Genomic DNA, 16,997 nt, shown 5'->3' with positions numbered 1-16,997 from the left:
TCAGGTGAATGTCTCAGAGAGGCACGTTCCTTCAGAGATGTCTTTGATGGGGACCTCAAAAAGGTGCTTCCCATAGCAGGAGGAATCCAGTGTCCCCTGCGGAGATGCAGGCTGTGTATAAAGTGTGAATGCTGATAGAGAAATGAACGGCCTGGCTCTGGGAGAGGCTCCAGTCTCTGAAACCTTATAGCAAGGGACAGGAAGGAATAGGATGTATGAGGGAGCAAGAGACACAAATGAATCAAAAACACGTTAGCTCCCAGGGAGACATACTCAAGTGCATTTTAAAACAATATGTACATCTGGAAAAAAAATATGAAATTTTGTAAGAAAAAAGAAACAAATAATTTCACTTATATTTTCATTGCATCTTCTCCAAGCAACAGAAGCAGCATTTTGAGGAAAATGGAGAGAATAAAAATAGCTATGCCGAGATTCTGCTTCTGATTTATCACCACTCACACCTTTCAAACCTGGGCATGTGCTGAACTCTGCAGGTGGATTTCAGCAACTTAGTGGAGAGCTTCCACTTTCTTGATGATCTGAAGTTCCAGTGTTGCCTAAGGACGATAGTGGAGGTGATGAAATCAGAAGGGGAGATTTGGGCTAGATGTTTCTCACTTGTATTAGCACAGAATGAAATGTGCTGGGGCAGCAGTGAATGTAGTCAGGAAGAGGAAAGCAGGTGGTCAGTGCATCGCAGGCATTGAAGCACATTCTGCCCGTGTAGTGCTTCAGACTGAAGGAAAAGGTTTACATATTTGTATCTAATTATGACCCTGAAAAGTAGCTTTATTGCCTTCTAGTTATATCAGAGCAGAGAAACGCTCTGGCTCTCACTGCAAAGTCAAGGCATCCGTGGAGATTCTAAAACTCCAGGCCCTACACCTATGCATCCAGATAGAAAGGCTAATTTCCTTTTATTGTGTTCTCTTAAAAAATGCCAGTATGTTCATTTTTGAAAGGACATAATATATTTCACAGAGTGATCTTACCACCATCACAGAAGAAATTACTTTCTAAACTAAATTGCTTTTGTCTGAGTGTTTTGGTTTGAATTACTTTTTGTATATAACTTACCATTACTTAACATTGTAAAGATTCTTAAAAATCTACCTAAAATACTTCTTTATTAAAAGGGCTCTTTTGGGATAGGCTGGTGATGGGTATTAAGGAGGGCACATACTGCATGATGCACTGGGTCTTATATGCAAGTAATGAATCATGGAACATTGCATCAAGAACTGGGGATGTACTGTATGGTGACTAATATAACAAAATAAATATTATTTAAAAAAATTTTTTAAAGATTTTACTTATTTATTTGACACAGAGAGAGAGAGAGAGAGAGAGAGCATGAGCACACAAGCCAGGGGAGTGGCAGGCAGAGACAGAGGGAGAAGCAGACTCCCCGCTGAGCTGGGAGCCAGATGTGGGACTTGATCTTAGGACCCTGGGATCATGACCTGAGCTGAAGGCAGACGCTTAACCAACTGAGCCCCCCAAGTGCCCCATTAAAAGGGTTCTGTGAAATGTTTCATTGTTGGTGATCTTATGCCTGAACCTTTTCTAAATTTTAAGTTACATCTGAATAAGAACACTAAGGTAAATCAAAGAAAAAAAAGAAAAATTGCCTTTTACTGGACAGTTACTTGAATCAAAATATATCACATAAACTTTACCTATCGAGGAAATTATTTCAAAATGCATGTATTAATAATAAAAAATTAATTAATTAAAATAATATAAAATTAATTAAATTTAATAAATTAAATAATGTAAATTTAATTAATTAAAAGGAGATAATTCAACAAATAAGACAAATTTCCTCTAACAAAATCTCTTTTTCATGTAGGAAAAGCTGATCATTTAACTTTAAAATTTACAAATAGTTTTGCTAGGGGCACCTGGGTGGCTCAGTCAGTTAAGCATCTGCCTTCTGCTCAGGTCATGATCCCAGGGTCCTCAGATGAGCCCCGCCTCAGGCTCCCTGCTCATCAGTGGGTCAGCTTCTCTCTCTCCTTCTGCCTCTCTGATCTCTCTCTCTCTCTCTCTTAAATAAATAAAAAATAATACAATCTTTAAAAAAATTAAAAAGAGTTTTGCTATATCTCTGTTTAATTTTGAACCGTTATCAATAGGTGATAAAATTTTTTCTTAATAGTTGTATAAATCAATTATTCCTGGATGATAAATTATCAATGAAATAAATTACTGATTAGGAGACTGGTGATTTTCTTTTGCATGTTCATACCTATGCAGATCAGTTTTATTTTGATTATCTTGGAAGTAGTTGAGTAAAGAAAAAAAGGAGAGCAGGAAGGAGATAAGTATGTCACTGTGTCCACACAATCTTAATGATTCATTCATAATGATAAACTGATAAATGATTCACATGATAAATTCATCATTTAGAAATCACTAGTCTTACTTGTTATAATAATACACTGAAAAGGTGAGGTCTTGCCTCTTAGTTTTGGGAAAACATGTGATCCTAGGATCAAATTTCCAATGCACCTGCCCAGTTCAGTCCTAGAAAGTTACTGTAGAGTGAACGGTACATGATGGTTTTAACCATTCCTATGTCTGTACTTCCCAGTTCACTCACAATGGGTAGATCAGCTGGAGCGAGTACTTTGCTTCACCACCTTTTCCAGATAAAGGAAACTTTCAGGTTCAGGTTTCATTTCAATTTGGCAGTTTTGTCAGATTTGGCTACCCTAGAGTTGGGTCAGTGACATAATCTCTTTCCTTAGTGGTAAATGAAATCAATCAATCATCTATCTATCTATCTATCTATCTATCTATCTATCTATCTATATCTAGTCACCCTATATACCAACACATATATTATATACGTATATAATTCTCATTTAAGTTATAGGGTGGTATTAAAATGTGACTCATTATTATTTAGTGCTGTTCTGCTGGGTTTGTACCCTGTATTAAATTTGGTCATGGCTCAGTAGGATTGTTCCCTCTCCACTGCCATTGGCTTATAAATACAGGAATAGGAATAGAAACTCTCCTATGGAAGTCGGGTTCATTTTGTTAAGGAAGACTTTTACCGGTGTTTTTCTCATTAGCACAATGCCCTGCAAATGAAGTCCGGACAGAATCTTCTGGAGTGATCCTCAGTCCAGGTTACCCAGGCAACTATTTTAACTCCCAGACGTGCTCGTGGAGTATTAAAGTGGAGCCGAAGTATAATATCACCATCTTCGTGGATACATTTCAAAGTGAAAAGCAGTTCGATGCACTAGAAGTGTTTGATGGTAAGTTTCAGTACTCTTTTTTTTTTTTAACCTACCAGTGACCTCTCCATAGTATAATAAAAATACCATCAAGATGTTTTTGTTACACAAGGACTCTTATATATTCGTGAGTTAAATTATATCTCCCCCAAACAGAAAATGAATTATTCTTGCATTTGTGCGGTCTCAAGAGTCTGTACAACATGAACATACTTTTGTTAATGTTTCAACTTTTAAGCAATTAACATGCTAGCTATGCATTCTGAAACTGTCTTGAATCTACTTGAACCATTATTTAATTCTTTCATGTGGGGATTTAGAATAGATGGCCTCATATAGCTCTTCCTTTCTCTCTAAGTATTCTATTGATTCAGAAGATATTTTAGGAAGTTTAAGAGAGCTAAAGGTACTTTAATCAATTTAAATGATTATTTTACTAGAACTACATAAAAATAATGGCTCACAGAGATTTCTAGATGATAAATGCTGCAGAAGTCCTTAATGTGCAATCTTTTAAAAAATAGTACAATGCACTCACCAAATGTTAATACTATTTTCAACCCGAGTCTTATACATTTTTACATATTTCTAACAAACTTATTAATAGAACAATGCTGTGCTTAAAAGAATTATGTGGTTGAATTGTCAATTTGAAGTGGAGATGATGCTAATATTTTTCTTTGTATAGAAGTATTATCATAACCCAGAAAATTGGACCAAGATACAAATATGGCTGTATATAATAATAAGGCTTTTGCATGTTTTGATGGATTGTCATTGAGTTCAGTAAAATAACAATCAACTCAATAAAAAAATTACTGTAATTGATTCTGTGTGTGTCTCTATGCCTTCTGCTTCCTTGGTGAATCATAATAGTCAAGTTGTTCATATGGATAGGCACCACATGAATCAATGTATGTATTTCGTAAGATGATGAGCTACTAAATTGAAAATTAAGCTCACACTTACATACATAGACACGGAGGGATGAGGAGCAATATTTTCATGTTTAGAGGTTTTTTGAGTGTATGTTAAAGCAGGCATGAACTGTTGAAGACTTTTTCTGTAGTGTTTAGGATGGAAAGCAGTAATTTATTAGCCAAGTACAAAAACAGGGTCCTTAGGTCAATGAGGAGTCAGGTAAACATGATTCTGAGGTCAATTAGATGACATACAAAACTAAAGTAGGTGAGCAGCCCACTTCTGGGGCTGCATGTGTGTGTGTGTGCGTGTGTGTGTGTGTGCGTGCGTGTGTACATATTCTTATATACTCTGTTTGTAATTAAATATATTTACACAATTACCATAAATGTGTTCATGTTCCCTTGTTTCACTTTAGTCGGATTGGAATTTAGCTGTCAGTGCTTCTCGCTTGCAATTACAGGAGCAAATTTATTACCAATATTTAGCCTGAAGTGCTTACAGTTTGATCTCCCCAAAATATGGGTGTATCATACCCATTACAAACCACAATGTAGATAGTAGAGATAATATCAAAGCCCTTGCTGTTAAAATTATCAGAGATCCATGTTTGGCTTTGTGCTAGTCTCAAAGATTTGTCTATAAAATGAAAGGGCGCAGTTTTATATGAATATTTTATTAAGTGTTAGCATTTTTGTTGCATTAAGTGTCATGTTTATCACACCTCTCTCTGTCTTCTGTAAGATAGTGGTTCTTTTATAGCTCATGAGTTGCCAAAAAACATGTTGAAAATATTGATTTTGAACTTTCTTATCCCAGGAGTATATTCCCGTCTGTAGCTCCAATAGTGGCTATTCCTTGATTAAAAAAAGAAATAAACAAAAAGAATGAATCATTATAGACCTCAATCGAGAAAGGTGTCAACATAAAGACTGTGGTGTTCACTTGTAAAATACTTAATAGTTTCCACAGTGGTGGTAGAAACAGCTACTCTCTGTTATGGCTCTGCAGTCTTCTATGCGGGCAAAATTGGATGTGTATTTTTAAAGAAGAGTCCTGGAGGAAGCTTGTTGCATGTTAGGCAAAAAGAACAGATGAAAAAGGGATGAAGAATTCATTGCTGGAATAAGAATACCTGAAGCTTTACTCTTGAGCGCTGTCATGAAAGTGACATTTTAAAACTTCATAAGTGCAGGTTAATTTCCCGGCGGTATTTTATTTTAGAATATATATCATTTCATTTTTTTAAAAAGATTTTATTTATTTGACAGAGATAGAGGCAGCCAGCGAGAGAGGGAACACAAGCAGGGGGAATGGGAGAGGAAGAAGCAGGCTCACAGCGGAGGAGCCTGATGTGGGGCTCGATCCCAGAACGCTGGGATCACACCCTGAGCCACAGGCAGACGCTTAACCGCTGTTGCACCCAGGCGCCCCAAGAATATATATCATTTCTTTAGACAACAACAACGAGAAAACCAGCACCCAAAACACAAAGTCTTTAATTGTAAAATGCAGTCATCCTTTTATGGGACATCTTCTAGGAAACCGAGAAGTAGCATTTCATCTGGTCCGACTTTGCTCTAGCAAAACCGAACATTGCCCGGATCATCTCTAACATATCAGTTTTTTGTATTTGATGACTAGGGCTGCCATCCCAAAGTGCCAATGTGGGGGGCTTCGACAACAGAAATGTGTTTCCTCCCAGTCCTGGAGGCGGGAAGTCCAGCTTGCAGGTGTGGGCAGGGCTGGTTTCTCCAAGGTCTCATCTCTCCTCATGTCCTCATGTGGCCACCCCTCAGTGTGTGTCTGTGTCCTGATCTCTTCTTTGTGCAAGGATTCTTGTTACTGGATTAGGGCTTATTCCAGGGTCCTCACTTAACTTTAATTATCACTTTAAAGACCTTATCTCCAAATACAGTCACATTCTGACATACTGACTGGTATGGCTTCACTATATATATTTGCAGTAACACAATTCCATGCTGTTTGTTTGTTTGTTTGTTTGTTTGTTGAAAAAAATAATTTTAACTGCTCTGATTGTGATTACTTAATAAGTGAAGTTGCGGTTTCTCAGTCCTTTGCATGAATACAAATCCTACAAACGGACTCTCAAAGCGAGTCCCATAAGCTGATAAGATGTACAGTGCATCTAACAGTGAGGACCGCATTCTCCCACCTGTAATGTGCTTCCGGGAGGGAGCTGCACGATGTAGAAAAGCCACGAAGCCTTCAGACTATGAGGTGACGCGAGTTCACCAGGAGAGTGGTGTTGTAGATGACACCCAGGGAGTAGGAATGCAGCTTTTGTATTCAAGAAGGCAGTTGCTTTCAGTCATCGAGTCCTGGTGGCGAGAGTCATGTTGGTAGATGGTAGGCTGCACCTGCTTCTATTACTCTCTATTAGATACTGACTTTGTGTCTTGAGTTTTTAAAGATTTCAAATGTACCAAGAGGTGAAAAAATTTTAAAATACAGATGTGGACTCATTACTTGATGTAATGAATTTGAGGATTTGGTCAAATTTACCTTAGGCTCTGGTTTTTTTAAAGAGGCAAGGAGTACAGAGACATTTGGAGGCTGCATTCCTATCCAGTAGTGTGGGACCTTTTCTAGAAGGACATAGTACTGAAGGGGATGGGTGTTAGTGGGTCCTGCTGGCTCACGTTTTATGGTTCCTTCTCTATCTCTGTCTGTCCATGTATCTATCTGTCTATCATGTGACTATGTGCCTCTATTTATATCTGTCATCATATTCTACCTACCTACATGCACGCACACACAGACATAATTTATATATGGCACGCTTTTGAATTTTTACACAATTGCTATCATATTTATCTGCAGTTAGATTTCTTCAGTCGTCAATATGCTATTTTAAGAGTCACCGATGCCAATAAGTGTGCATCTAGTTAATTAATTTTAAATGTGTATAGAATTCCTTTTCATGGCACTTCCCATTCTTTTTGAAAATGCCAAAGTACTAGTTAGGATGTAGGTTTTGCAGTACCAAAGCAATGCTAGAGCAAACATTTGGCTATAGGAGTAACACTAGCCCACGTGTGCTGGAGTTTATAGAAATATAATGAAACCCTCAGTTGTACTAGATATTACCGAATTGCTCTCCAAAGTGATTATACTAATTTGTCCTTCTACCAGTATCACATGAAAGTCTGTATTTCCCCATATACTTAGAATATTGTCCATACTAATGATGATAAAAATTAATTTCATTTATTTTAATTGTTCCTATTTTATAATAAGGTTCATATGATCTATGTATTATATGTTAATAATGTGACATTATTTTGATTGACTATTGTGTTTTGTTTGTTTTTTAATTAGGGAATGTATTTGTTGCTTTATTCATTTAGAACTCTCTGTCTACTTTGGAAATAAATATCTATTTTGCATTTAGACTCCTAAACGTAATAAAAAGCTTAAAGTAGTCTGCATTTTCTAGGCGCTAGTTCTTATCTGAACTTTTTTTTTGTTTTTCTGTTTTATTTAGGTTCTTCTGGTCAGAGTCCTCTGTTAGTGGTCTTAAGTGGGAACCACACTGAACAATCAAATTTTACAAGCAAGAGCAATCAGTTATACCTCCGCTGGTCCACTGATCATGCAACCAGTAAAAAAGGATTCAAGATTCGATATACAGGTTAGTAAGTGCAGTTTAAATTTGGCATAAAAGCATTTTTAATACAGGTGATCTGCGGTAAATAAAAAAAAATTGAAATAGAGATTTGTAATGTAAACCCATTTTCCAAAGATGAGTAATTAACTCCCATAGAAATAACATGATGGGAAATTACTCTGAGTGAGAGATCTCTAAACTATAGTAGGGAAAAGAAGCTATTTGTTGATTAATCTTTTAATAATTGTTGCTAAAGTCATAAAACTTTGAATTGACTTAGAGAAAACAAAAGCATTTCCTCTAAAAGATAAAGTGATATAATATAAACTAATTTTAAAGTAGGTTTAAATGTTAAGGGAACAAACAGGAAGAGATATTCATAATGCTATTAGTTTTATAAGTGATAATCTCTTACTATTAACAGTATGTCTTTTTATTAATTATCTGTATGCCTCTTCATATTTGCAGACTACGTGTCTATATATACACACACACATATATGTACACATACAAAATTAATTAATACATGTGATATATATATATATATATATATATATTCTCATAGACATTTAAACCGTTTTGTCCTTTTCCTGTGTATTTTAATTATTCTCTGCCAGTGCTATTTATATTAATTCAATCAGTCAATATATTTATGTACTTTAGATCCTGTGTACATTTGTCATATGAACTGACCCACACCTAATGTTTATACTGTCCTACAGAAACAGTAGACAATTTAAATTCCTCATATATTTTAATCACTAAGAAAAAAAATCTACACTTTCCTCAGTATCTCATTCAATGATATCCCATGGTGATAACTGAGGTAGGTTTCCCTAAGGAAGATGCTCACTGGCTACATTTAATTGAGGAGTGGCTTACTCGAGGACTGTGAATTCTATGTTGGTGTTTTATTTGGTCAGTGGTGAGGAACATCCTGAAGGGGAACAGCAAAAAGGCCTAGTAGTTTTAAGAATAAGATTTAGCTCCCTCTGGTTGGTAGACATCATGAAATATTAAAAAGTATACGCAACTAATGAATCATCGAACTTTACATCAGAAACCAGGGATGTACTGTATGGTGACTAACATAATATAATAAAAAAACATTAAAAAATAAATAAAGGGGGTTAATCAGAAGGAGGAATGAAGCATGAGAGACTATGGACTCAGGGAAACAAACTGAGGGCTTCAGAGGGGAGGGGGGTGGGGGAATGGGATAGGCTGGTGATGCGTAGTAAGGAGGGGATGTATTGCATGGTGCACTGGGTGTTATACGCAAGTAATGAATCATGGAACTTTACATCAGAAACCAGGGATGTACTGTATGGTGACTAACAATAATATAATAAGAAATATTATTAAAAAAACAAAACAACATTAAACACAAAAAAAGTATCAAGGTTTTGAAAAGGCTCTAGATGTGCAGACAGGGATCATGAAATTCAGTCATTCTTTCTTGATAAAGTTTAATAAAATACACCCAGACCTTCGTGTCTCTCCCCTCCTCTCAAAGTAGTTATTCAAAATGCTTATTGACAGCTCGCAACTGAAATTATTTCCATTAGACTGAGCTAGGTGAGTATTAGGGCAATGATTGGATTTGTGTTCATCATGTTCCTTGTTTTGAAAAATAAATATTAAGACTTTAGCATGTTTGCATTTATTTCCAATGTGCAAAAATGGACATTGCAGCGGAAATCATGGTGAACCCAATCTATCTTCTATCTGCGGTAAATTACTTAGTAACCTGGTGATATGATTATACCTTTAATTCTGTCGTTCAAAGGCTATTTTAATTCCTTATAGAACAAGAAGATTCTTCTTTGTTAAACTGTGTTGGGAGAGTAGGAAATTGGAGAATTTCAGAGAAGGCTATAAATTTTTGTTTTGTCAGTGGATACCTCTATTTTTTAACAGATTTTCATTTAAAATTCGGTGATTCAGTGACCTCTGCTAGGAGTTCATCACCAGTGGTTTTAGGGCAGGGACTGTGTTTCTGATATGTAACCGTGTGGGTGAGGGAGCTCTAGCCTATCATATGACCACACGGTGTATCTTGCACCTCTGTTTGTCCCACATACATTATGCAATACTGGTCACCCTGACATAGGTTTGATATAATTGATCAACATAATTTGAAACTGAAAGCTAAGAAGACAAAGCAAGTGCTGTCCAAAGGGTTCTACTAAGTGTTTGCAGAGTTAATAATGGTCCCTTGATACTAAATGAAGCATGTGAGCTTCTGTACTGGAACAGTTAAAGATGTACATTGGTCAGACATACATCCAGAAATTCCAGAATCTCTAACTTGCTGGGTCTTCTCCCCTAGTGGATACCTCCCCCTGCCTTTCCAGGGCACTACCAGCAGCGTTTGAGGATTGGGCATTGGTCCTCTTATTTCTTACTATAGTCTCGAATCAACCAGGCAGGACTGACTGCTCTAATCTTTCCCTTTTGTTCTCAGAGCTCTCTTTTCCCCTCTGGGCCCCTCCATATCTCATTCTAGGTGAGTTAGGAAAGAAGAGGTGTCTTGAAAGCCTGGTGATAGGAAAAAAATATATAGTAAATAGGAGAGAAAATGGATAGTTATCAGACTACAATGTTGGACAATCCTGCACATTATATCTCTTAACAGACTAAACTATGACAAAAATCATGCTTGACATGCAATGAATTATGTGGTCGCTCTGTCCCTCTAGGGCTGTTCCGGACTTAATCTTCTCTCTCCCTTTAGAACAAGATCTACAGTCTGCTCCTTCTTCCTATAAATTATCTTTCTGTTTTATTTTGTTTTTGCAGTTGGTAGCCAAGGTGCCTGATTATACTCATTCCTTACCTAAAATAAATATTTTCCTTCATTCAAAACTTATAAAATTTGGTCTAGAACAAGTACATTAAAAAAATGGCATGGCCAACGGGGCAGTGAATCAAAAGTTTCTCACAGTAGTTAGTGAATTTATACTTAAGAAAAATCACTCCATTAAAAAAAATGAAATGGTGTTTGAGAAGATCATCCAGCTGAGAATATTCTCTGAGGATTCTTCTCACAGAAGAATGGTTGACAACCGAGGCCAGACACACAGACATTGCTTCTGTGCATTGCTATGATCTGGAACCTTCAAAAAGTTTCTTCTGAATTTATTTCTAAGGAGAGGTTCAACATTAAGCATTCAGACTTGTATGTGTGTTCTTTGTCTGTGGAACCCCCATGGGGACGTAGTACATTTAAATCTCTTCTTTCAAAAGGAAACACACATCTCTAGTCCTTCACAACTTTCTTTATTTTATTGTTTTAATTTATCTGAAGGGAGTTCATAGGATCCTTTGCTGCAGTGACACTGGCCTCGTAAGAATAAAATGAGTTTCTTTCTCTAAATGTGTAAATAAGATCCAGAGCCTTTGGCTATCAGAATGTTGTGTTCTGCGTAGGCAAGACTGTGTGATTATAACAAATGCCTGTCGTCAATTTTAAAAAGTTCCTGCAGAGGCAAAGATTAAAGCTATTGTAAGATTTGTATTGACCTGGAGCAGTGCATTTTCTTCAGGGATTTTATTCAAATCCCATATGTTAAAAAGAAGCTTCATATCTACGTCATTGTGCAATTCAGGAGACCCACTTAGCAACAGTGACAAGGAGGAAGTTGATGGCTTTAACTGCAAAATACTGTATTCTCCTGTTCTCCATTTTAGTGATACTTTTCTTTTTTAGTATTGAGAATTGTTTTGCTTCAAATAAGGTGTCCAGAGCCATACCTCATCATTTCTTATTCTGGTGGTCACTCAGCTTATTTAAGAGGGTAAGCCTTAAGGGATGAGTGAGGGAATTCCGTATGATTCTTCCATGTATTTCCTTATAATATTTTATAGTCAGAAAGTCCAGATCTGCCTTCACATCGAGTAATAATTGCATGTTATCCAAACTTCAAAGTAAGAGATTGAACCTTGGCGCTAGGCTTTTGAGATGCTTTTTGGTTTTGCTTTGTTCTGCTTTGCTTTAGACTTTATTTTTTTCAGAGCCGTTTTAGGTTCACGGTAAAATTGAGGAAAAGATACAAAATGTTCCCATGTACCCCCTGTCCCTACACAGACCAGCTTCCCCCACTGTCAATGTCCCCACCAGATGGTCCATTTGTTAGAATCAGTGAACCTATGCGGACTCATCGTTGTCACCTGGAGTCCATGGTCTACATCAGGGTTATTCTTGGTGTCATATATTCTGTGGGCTTGGACACATGTATAATGACATGTATCCATCATTATCGTATCACATAGAGTAGTCTCACTGCCCTAAACATCCTCTGTGTTCCACCTGTTCATCTTTCCCTTTGACCCTTGGCAACCGCTGAAATTTTCATCGTCTATATAGGGTTGCCTTTTCCAGAATGCCATATAGTTGGAAGCATACAGTCAGTAGCCTTTTCAGACTGACTTCTTTCACTTAGTAATAAGCATTTACGGTTCCTCCATTTCTTTTCATGGTTTGATGGCTCATTTCTTTTTGGTGCTGAAGAATACTCCACTGCCCAGATGGACCACTGCTTATTTGTCCATCACCTACTGAAGGCATCTTGGTTGCTTCCAAGTTTGAGCAGTTATCAATAGAGTTACTATACTAGAGTGCATTTTATTTTGTTTTGTTTTTGTTTTTGTTTTGTTTTGTTTTCTGGTGGACATAGATTTTTAACTCTTTGGGCAAATGCCAAAGAGTATGACCGCTGAATCGGAGGGTGAGAGTATGTTTAGTTTTATAAGAAACTGCCCCCATCTTCTAAAGTGGTTGCACCATGTTGCATTCTCATCAGCAATGAGTCAGAATGCCTCTTGCTCCATATCCTTGCCAGCCTTTGGTGTTTGGGGATGCTTTTTAGAATCAGTGGACATATTGGTGCTGATTTCCCACTATTTAAACAATAAAGATATTTCATTTATATCCCTCTTACCAGGGGAAACCCAATGGTCTCTATTTATTTACGCCTGTATGTGTTTGTGTGCCCATAGCACCTTACTGCAGCTTGACCCACACTCCGAAGAACGGTGGTATTTTCAATAGGACCACGGGAGCACTTGGGAGCAAAGTGCATTATTTTTGCAAGCCTGGGTATCGAATGATCGGCCACAGCAATGCAACCTGTCGACGGAATCCAGGAGGCATGTATCAGTGGGATTCTCTCGCTCCCCTCTGCCAGGGTAAGAAATGTGCTTTTTTTATCCCCAAACTTGAATTGAATTTATTGTTCTTATTTTAATCACATATTGAGAATTACTGAAGTGGCAGAGATGGATAAAAGGTAAGGAAAAATTGAATGTGGGTTTATAGAAGTACAAATTAAACTTTCCACCGGCCGTGCAAATATTTCTGACATTTACACTAGGCTTGATTTAGCTTTATAGCCTGAATTCAGAGGATGGTTGAACATTCACTAGATGCCGGGTAGAGTTATCCTAATACTTGTATTTCAGTTTGAAGTAAAAAATATGTTATTTGATGTAGATTCAAAAGAATTTTTCTTGACAGTTGTATTAATTAAAAAATCAATTTACTAAAACCTCCTTTAAAAATTTAGATTAAAAACTCATTCTTTGAGCCATATGCTATTTATTTCATTTTCCTTTGGTCATTTACATCTAGGGCTTATTAAAGTTGATTTCAATATTTCATGCTTTTTTGGGTATTTTATCTATCAGATGCATAAAAATCAAATTTTTAAATAAGGCATTTTAATTTTAATTGAAGGCTTTGGAGTCATGAAATTTTCATAGTTTTGCCTTATCGAGATTTATATTCATAATAAAATATATTGGTCTTTGAAAGCTAATTATGATTTATGAATGGAGCCTCATATTGGCTTCCTTTTTTTCTTTATCCATAGATATTAGATTTTCTGGTATCGCTCTCTGAGATAATAATGGGTATTTATCCCAGTGACTATATGTGTCTTTAACCACCAGAAGTTAATCAGATACTTAGCTTGCTTCATATATGTTCCAGCTCCAGAAATTTTTCTTAAATATAAGACAAACATAAAGATCCAAAAGCTGCTTTCATTCGGAATAATGATTTTGTTCTTTAAAAGAAGAAATGATTCTCATTTTCTTTAAGTGTTCTATCTCTGTCTAGGACATAGACTCTGTTGCTCAGAGAGCAGCCCTGGGGACAGAATGCCAATGGCAGTAATAATGACGAAACTTCAAAATGGACAGTGGGGGCGGGTGTTGAGCAGCATCGGGAGAAGTTCCCAGAATCAGGACTTCTAGAGCCCGAGTCACAAAGTAGAGCCCAGGTGGAAGGTGCTATCAGAATAGAAGGCACTAGAAGTCAGGGGGGCAGACCTTGGTGTGATGGGAGGGACACAGGAAGAGCCACAATCCGGGCGTATGACCATGCATATTCCTGCTCCGGGAGGAGTTCTGAAAACCCCTACAGAGCTGGAGACATGGCTTGCTCTTCCTAGGAATAGTAGAAAGGATAAGATGAGGTCTGCAGGTGTTTTTCTCATACGTTGTGACCTTTCTGTCCTGCTCCCCTTTCCTCCCTTAGCAGAACTATGTAAGGCTGAAGGAAATGACTCAGAAACAGTACACCCAAACCCAGATCCTCGGGGAGTCTGTGCAGTTTGGGCTCAGGAATCTGAGGGAGTGGGGTGTGTGTGTATCTGTTCTTTGCATTGAGCATAACCAGGAAGCAATGATGCTGTGGATGTGGTATGTGGGAGTCACGCAACACACCTTGCGTGGAAAATTAGACTCTCTTCCTTCAGATTTCTTCTGGGAGATAAACAACCTACATGATTGCATTCTCAAATGATCACGTGCTCCAGAAGCATCATCTTCCTAAAACAAACCCACAGGGTTCAAGCAGTTTTTTTAACTATTCTGATAGCCAGGCAGTCTGAAGGATTGTGTTCTTTCTTTATAGATTATGACTTATAAAACCTGCAGGGCACTGAAGAATCATCTAGTTCAATTTACTTATTTTCAAGTGTCTGGAATGGAAGGTCATAAATGTTAAAGTGACTTATCAATAATCATAAATATATTGACCTAGAATCCAGATCTTCTGCCTGCACTTCAGTGTTTGAATCAAATTGCTTTCTGCCAAAAGGAATTCTACTCATAAAAAATCTTGTAAGCACCAATTCTGGAGATAATCTGTATTTCCAGTATTTAAATTCATTTATTGTGGAAAAGTCTTTTGTCTTTCAGTCATAGGTATTTATAATTTGTATAAAATAGCATTTTGGTATAGTAAGATACAAAATATTTTCATCATATGTGAGGCTATAATGTTTAAAAATAAAAACCATGGTAGAAAGTAAGCTTTCTAAAAGTCACTTAAAAGATGTGGCTCAATTGCATAAGCATTTTTGTCACTTAAAAATAAAATTAAATCTTTTAAAATAAACAGAAATGACTACACAAATAGATGAAGGCCATTGAGAAAGGGTCCTGAAATTTTAAAGGAGTAAGCTCTATAACATATATGGGCGCTTTATACCCTAAGGGTCTTTTACTCATGATTAAAGTATCATTAAAGTTGATTCAGGTGAATTTAATATGAGATATAAATGTGTGATTGCTACAGTATTTAGTGGGGGAAATTTGATGTATTCAGCATTAATTATTCACTTTCCTTTGTTGCTTATAGAATGTAAAACTTTTGCATAACGTAAATACCTGACAGAGAAAGCCATTGGCCTCAATTGACACAGTCTAGTGGAGGCTTTGTGGATTATCAATTCCTTTCTTTTACTTTTTAATTAATTAATTTGTTTATTTTTATTATGTTCAGTTAGCCACTGTATAGTGCATCATTAGTTTTTGATGTAGTGCTCAACAATTCTTTAGTTGAGTATAACACCCAGTGCTCATCATAGCATGTGCCCTCCTTAACACCCATCACCCGGTTACCCCATTCCCCTACTCCCCTCCCTTCTGTAACCCTCAGTTTGGCTCCTGGAGTCCAGAGTCTCTCACGGTTTCCCTCCCTCTCTGATTTCTTCCCATTCAGTTTTCCCTCCCTTCCCCTATGGTCCTCCGTGCTATTCCTTACGTTCCACATATGAGCGAAACCATATGATAATTGTCTTTCTCTGCTTGACTGATTTCACTTATCATAATCCCCTCCAGTTCCATCCATGTTGATGCAAATGATAGGTATTTATCCTTTCTGATGGCTGAGTGATATTCCATTGTATATATGGACCACATCTTCTTTATCCATTCGTCTGCTGAAGGGCATCCCAGCTCCTTCTACATTTTGGCTATTGTGGACATTGCTGCTATGAACATTGGGGTGCATGTGCCCCTTCTTTTCACTACATTTGTATCTTTGGGGTAAATACCTAGTAGTGCAATTGTTGGATCATAGGGTAGCTCTATTTTTAACTTCTTGAAGAACCTCCATACAGTTTTCCAGAGTGGCTGTACCATGTTGCATTCCCATCAATGGTGTAAGAGGGTTCCCCTTTCTCCACATCTTCACCAACATTTGTTGTTTCCTGCCTTGTTAATTTTTTCCATTCTAACTGATGTAAGGTGGTATCTCATTGTGGTTTTGATTTGTATTTCCCTGATGGCAAATGATGTTGAGCATTTTTTATGTGTCTGTTAGCCATTTGTATGTCTTCTTTGAAGAAGTGTCTGTTCATGTCTTCTGCCCATTTCTTGACTGGATTGTTTGTTTTTTGGGTGTTGAGTTTGATAAGTTCTTTATAGATCTTGGATACCAGCCCTTTATCTGAATTGTCATTTTAGTTCCTTTCTTATATTAAATCATCTAGTCTGTGTTCTGTAACAGGCTAGGAGGATTCCCCTATCACTTCAAAAATCTGTTGAGTGTTTGTATGTGCTCGGATGTAAGGAAAGAAAATGAATGAGACCTGTTTCCTCCCTTCAAGAGAATCACCACCTAACCATGAAAAAAGATTTATAAATTATGACAATAAGCATCATGGATATCATGACCAAATTTATGTATATATCATTAGTTAAACAGCATCTTTTTTCAGGTGCATATGGAACTCTTTTTAGATGAATGTCTCTAAAAAAATAGGATCAGAGAAAACTTATCAAAAATTGTAATATCAAAAAGATTTTTTAAGCTAAATTTGAAAACATTAAAAAAATTAGGCAGGATTATCATATATTTTTTGTGATTTTCCCTCAGTGTTTAAATACAGATTTTAAGG

The 16,997-nt window shown here is 36.8% G+C and overlaps 1 protein-coding gene across 1 annotated transcript in view; it reads left to right on the top strand.

Moving 5' to 3' along the window:
• The window catches only part of CSMD1 (CUB and Sushi multiple domains 1), a 1,986,149-nt gene that overhangs the window by 1,827,921 nt on the left and 141,231 nt on the right, over positions 1–16,997 (top strand). The window contains exons 48-50 of the mRNA XM_034647758.1: positions 3,087–3,275; positions 7,684–7,830; positions 12,808–12,996. Coding sequence (XP_034503649.1) covers positions 3,087–3,275; positions 7,684–7,830; positions 12,808–12,996 — 525 coding nt within the window. The remainder of the gene's footprint in view (positions 1–3,086; positions 3,276–7,683; positions 7,831–12,807; positions 12,997–16,997) is intronic.

Source organism: Ailuropoda melanoleuca, chromosome 18 (genome assembly GCF_002007445.2).
Source record: "Ailuropoda melanoleuca isolate Jingjing chromosome 18, ASM200744v2, whole genome shotgun sequence".
NCBI classification, from domain to species: Eukaryota; Metazoa; Chordata; class Mammalia; order Carnivora; family Ursidae; genus Ailuropoda; species Ailuropoda melanoleuca.
The sequence above is the reverse complement of the archived record's forward strand: the minus strand, read 5'-3'. Positions and strand labels throughout refer to the sequence as shown.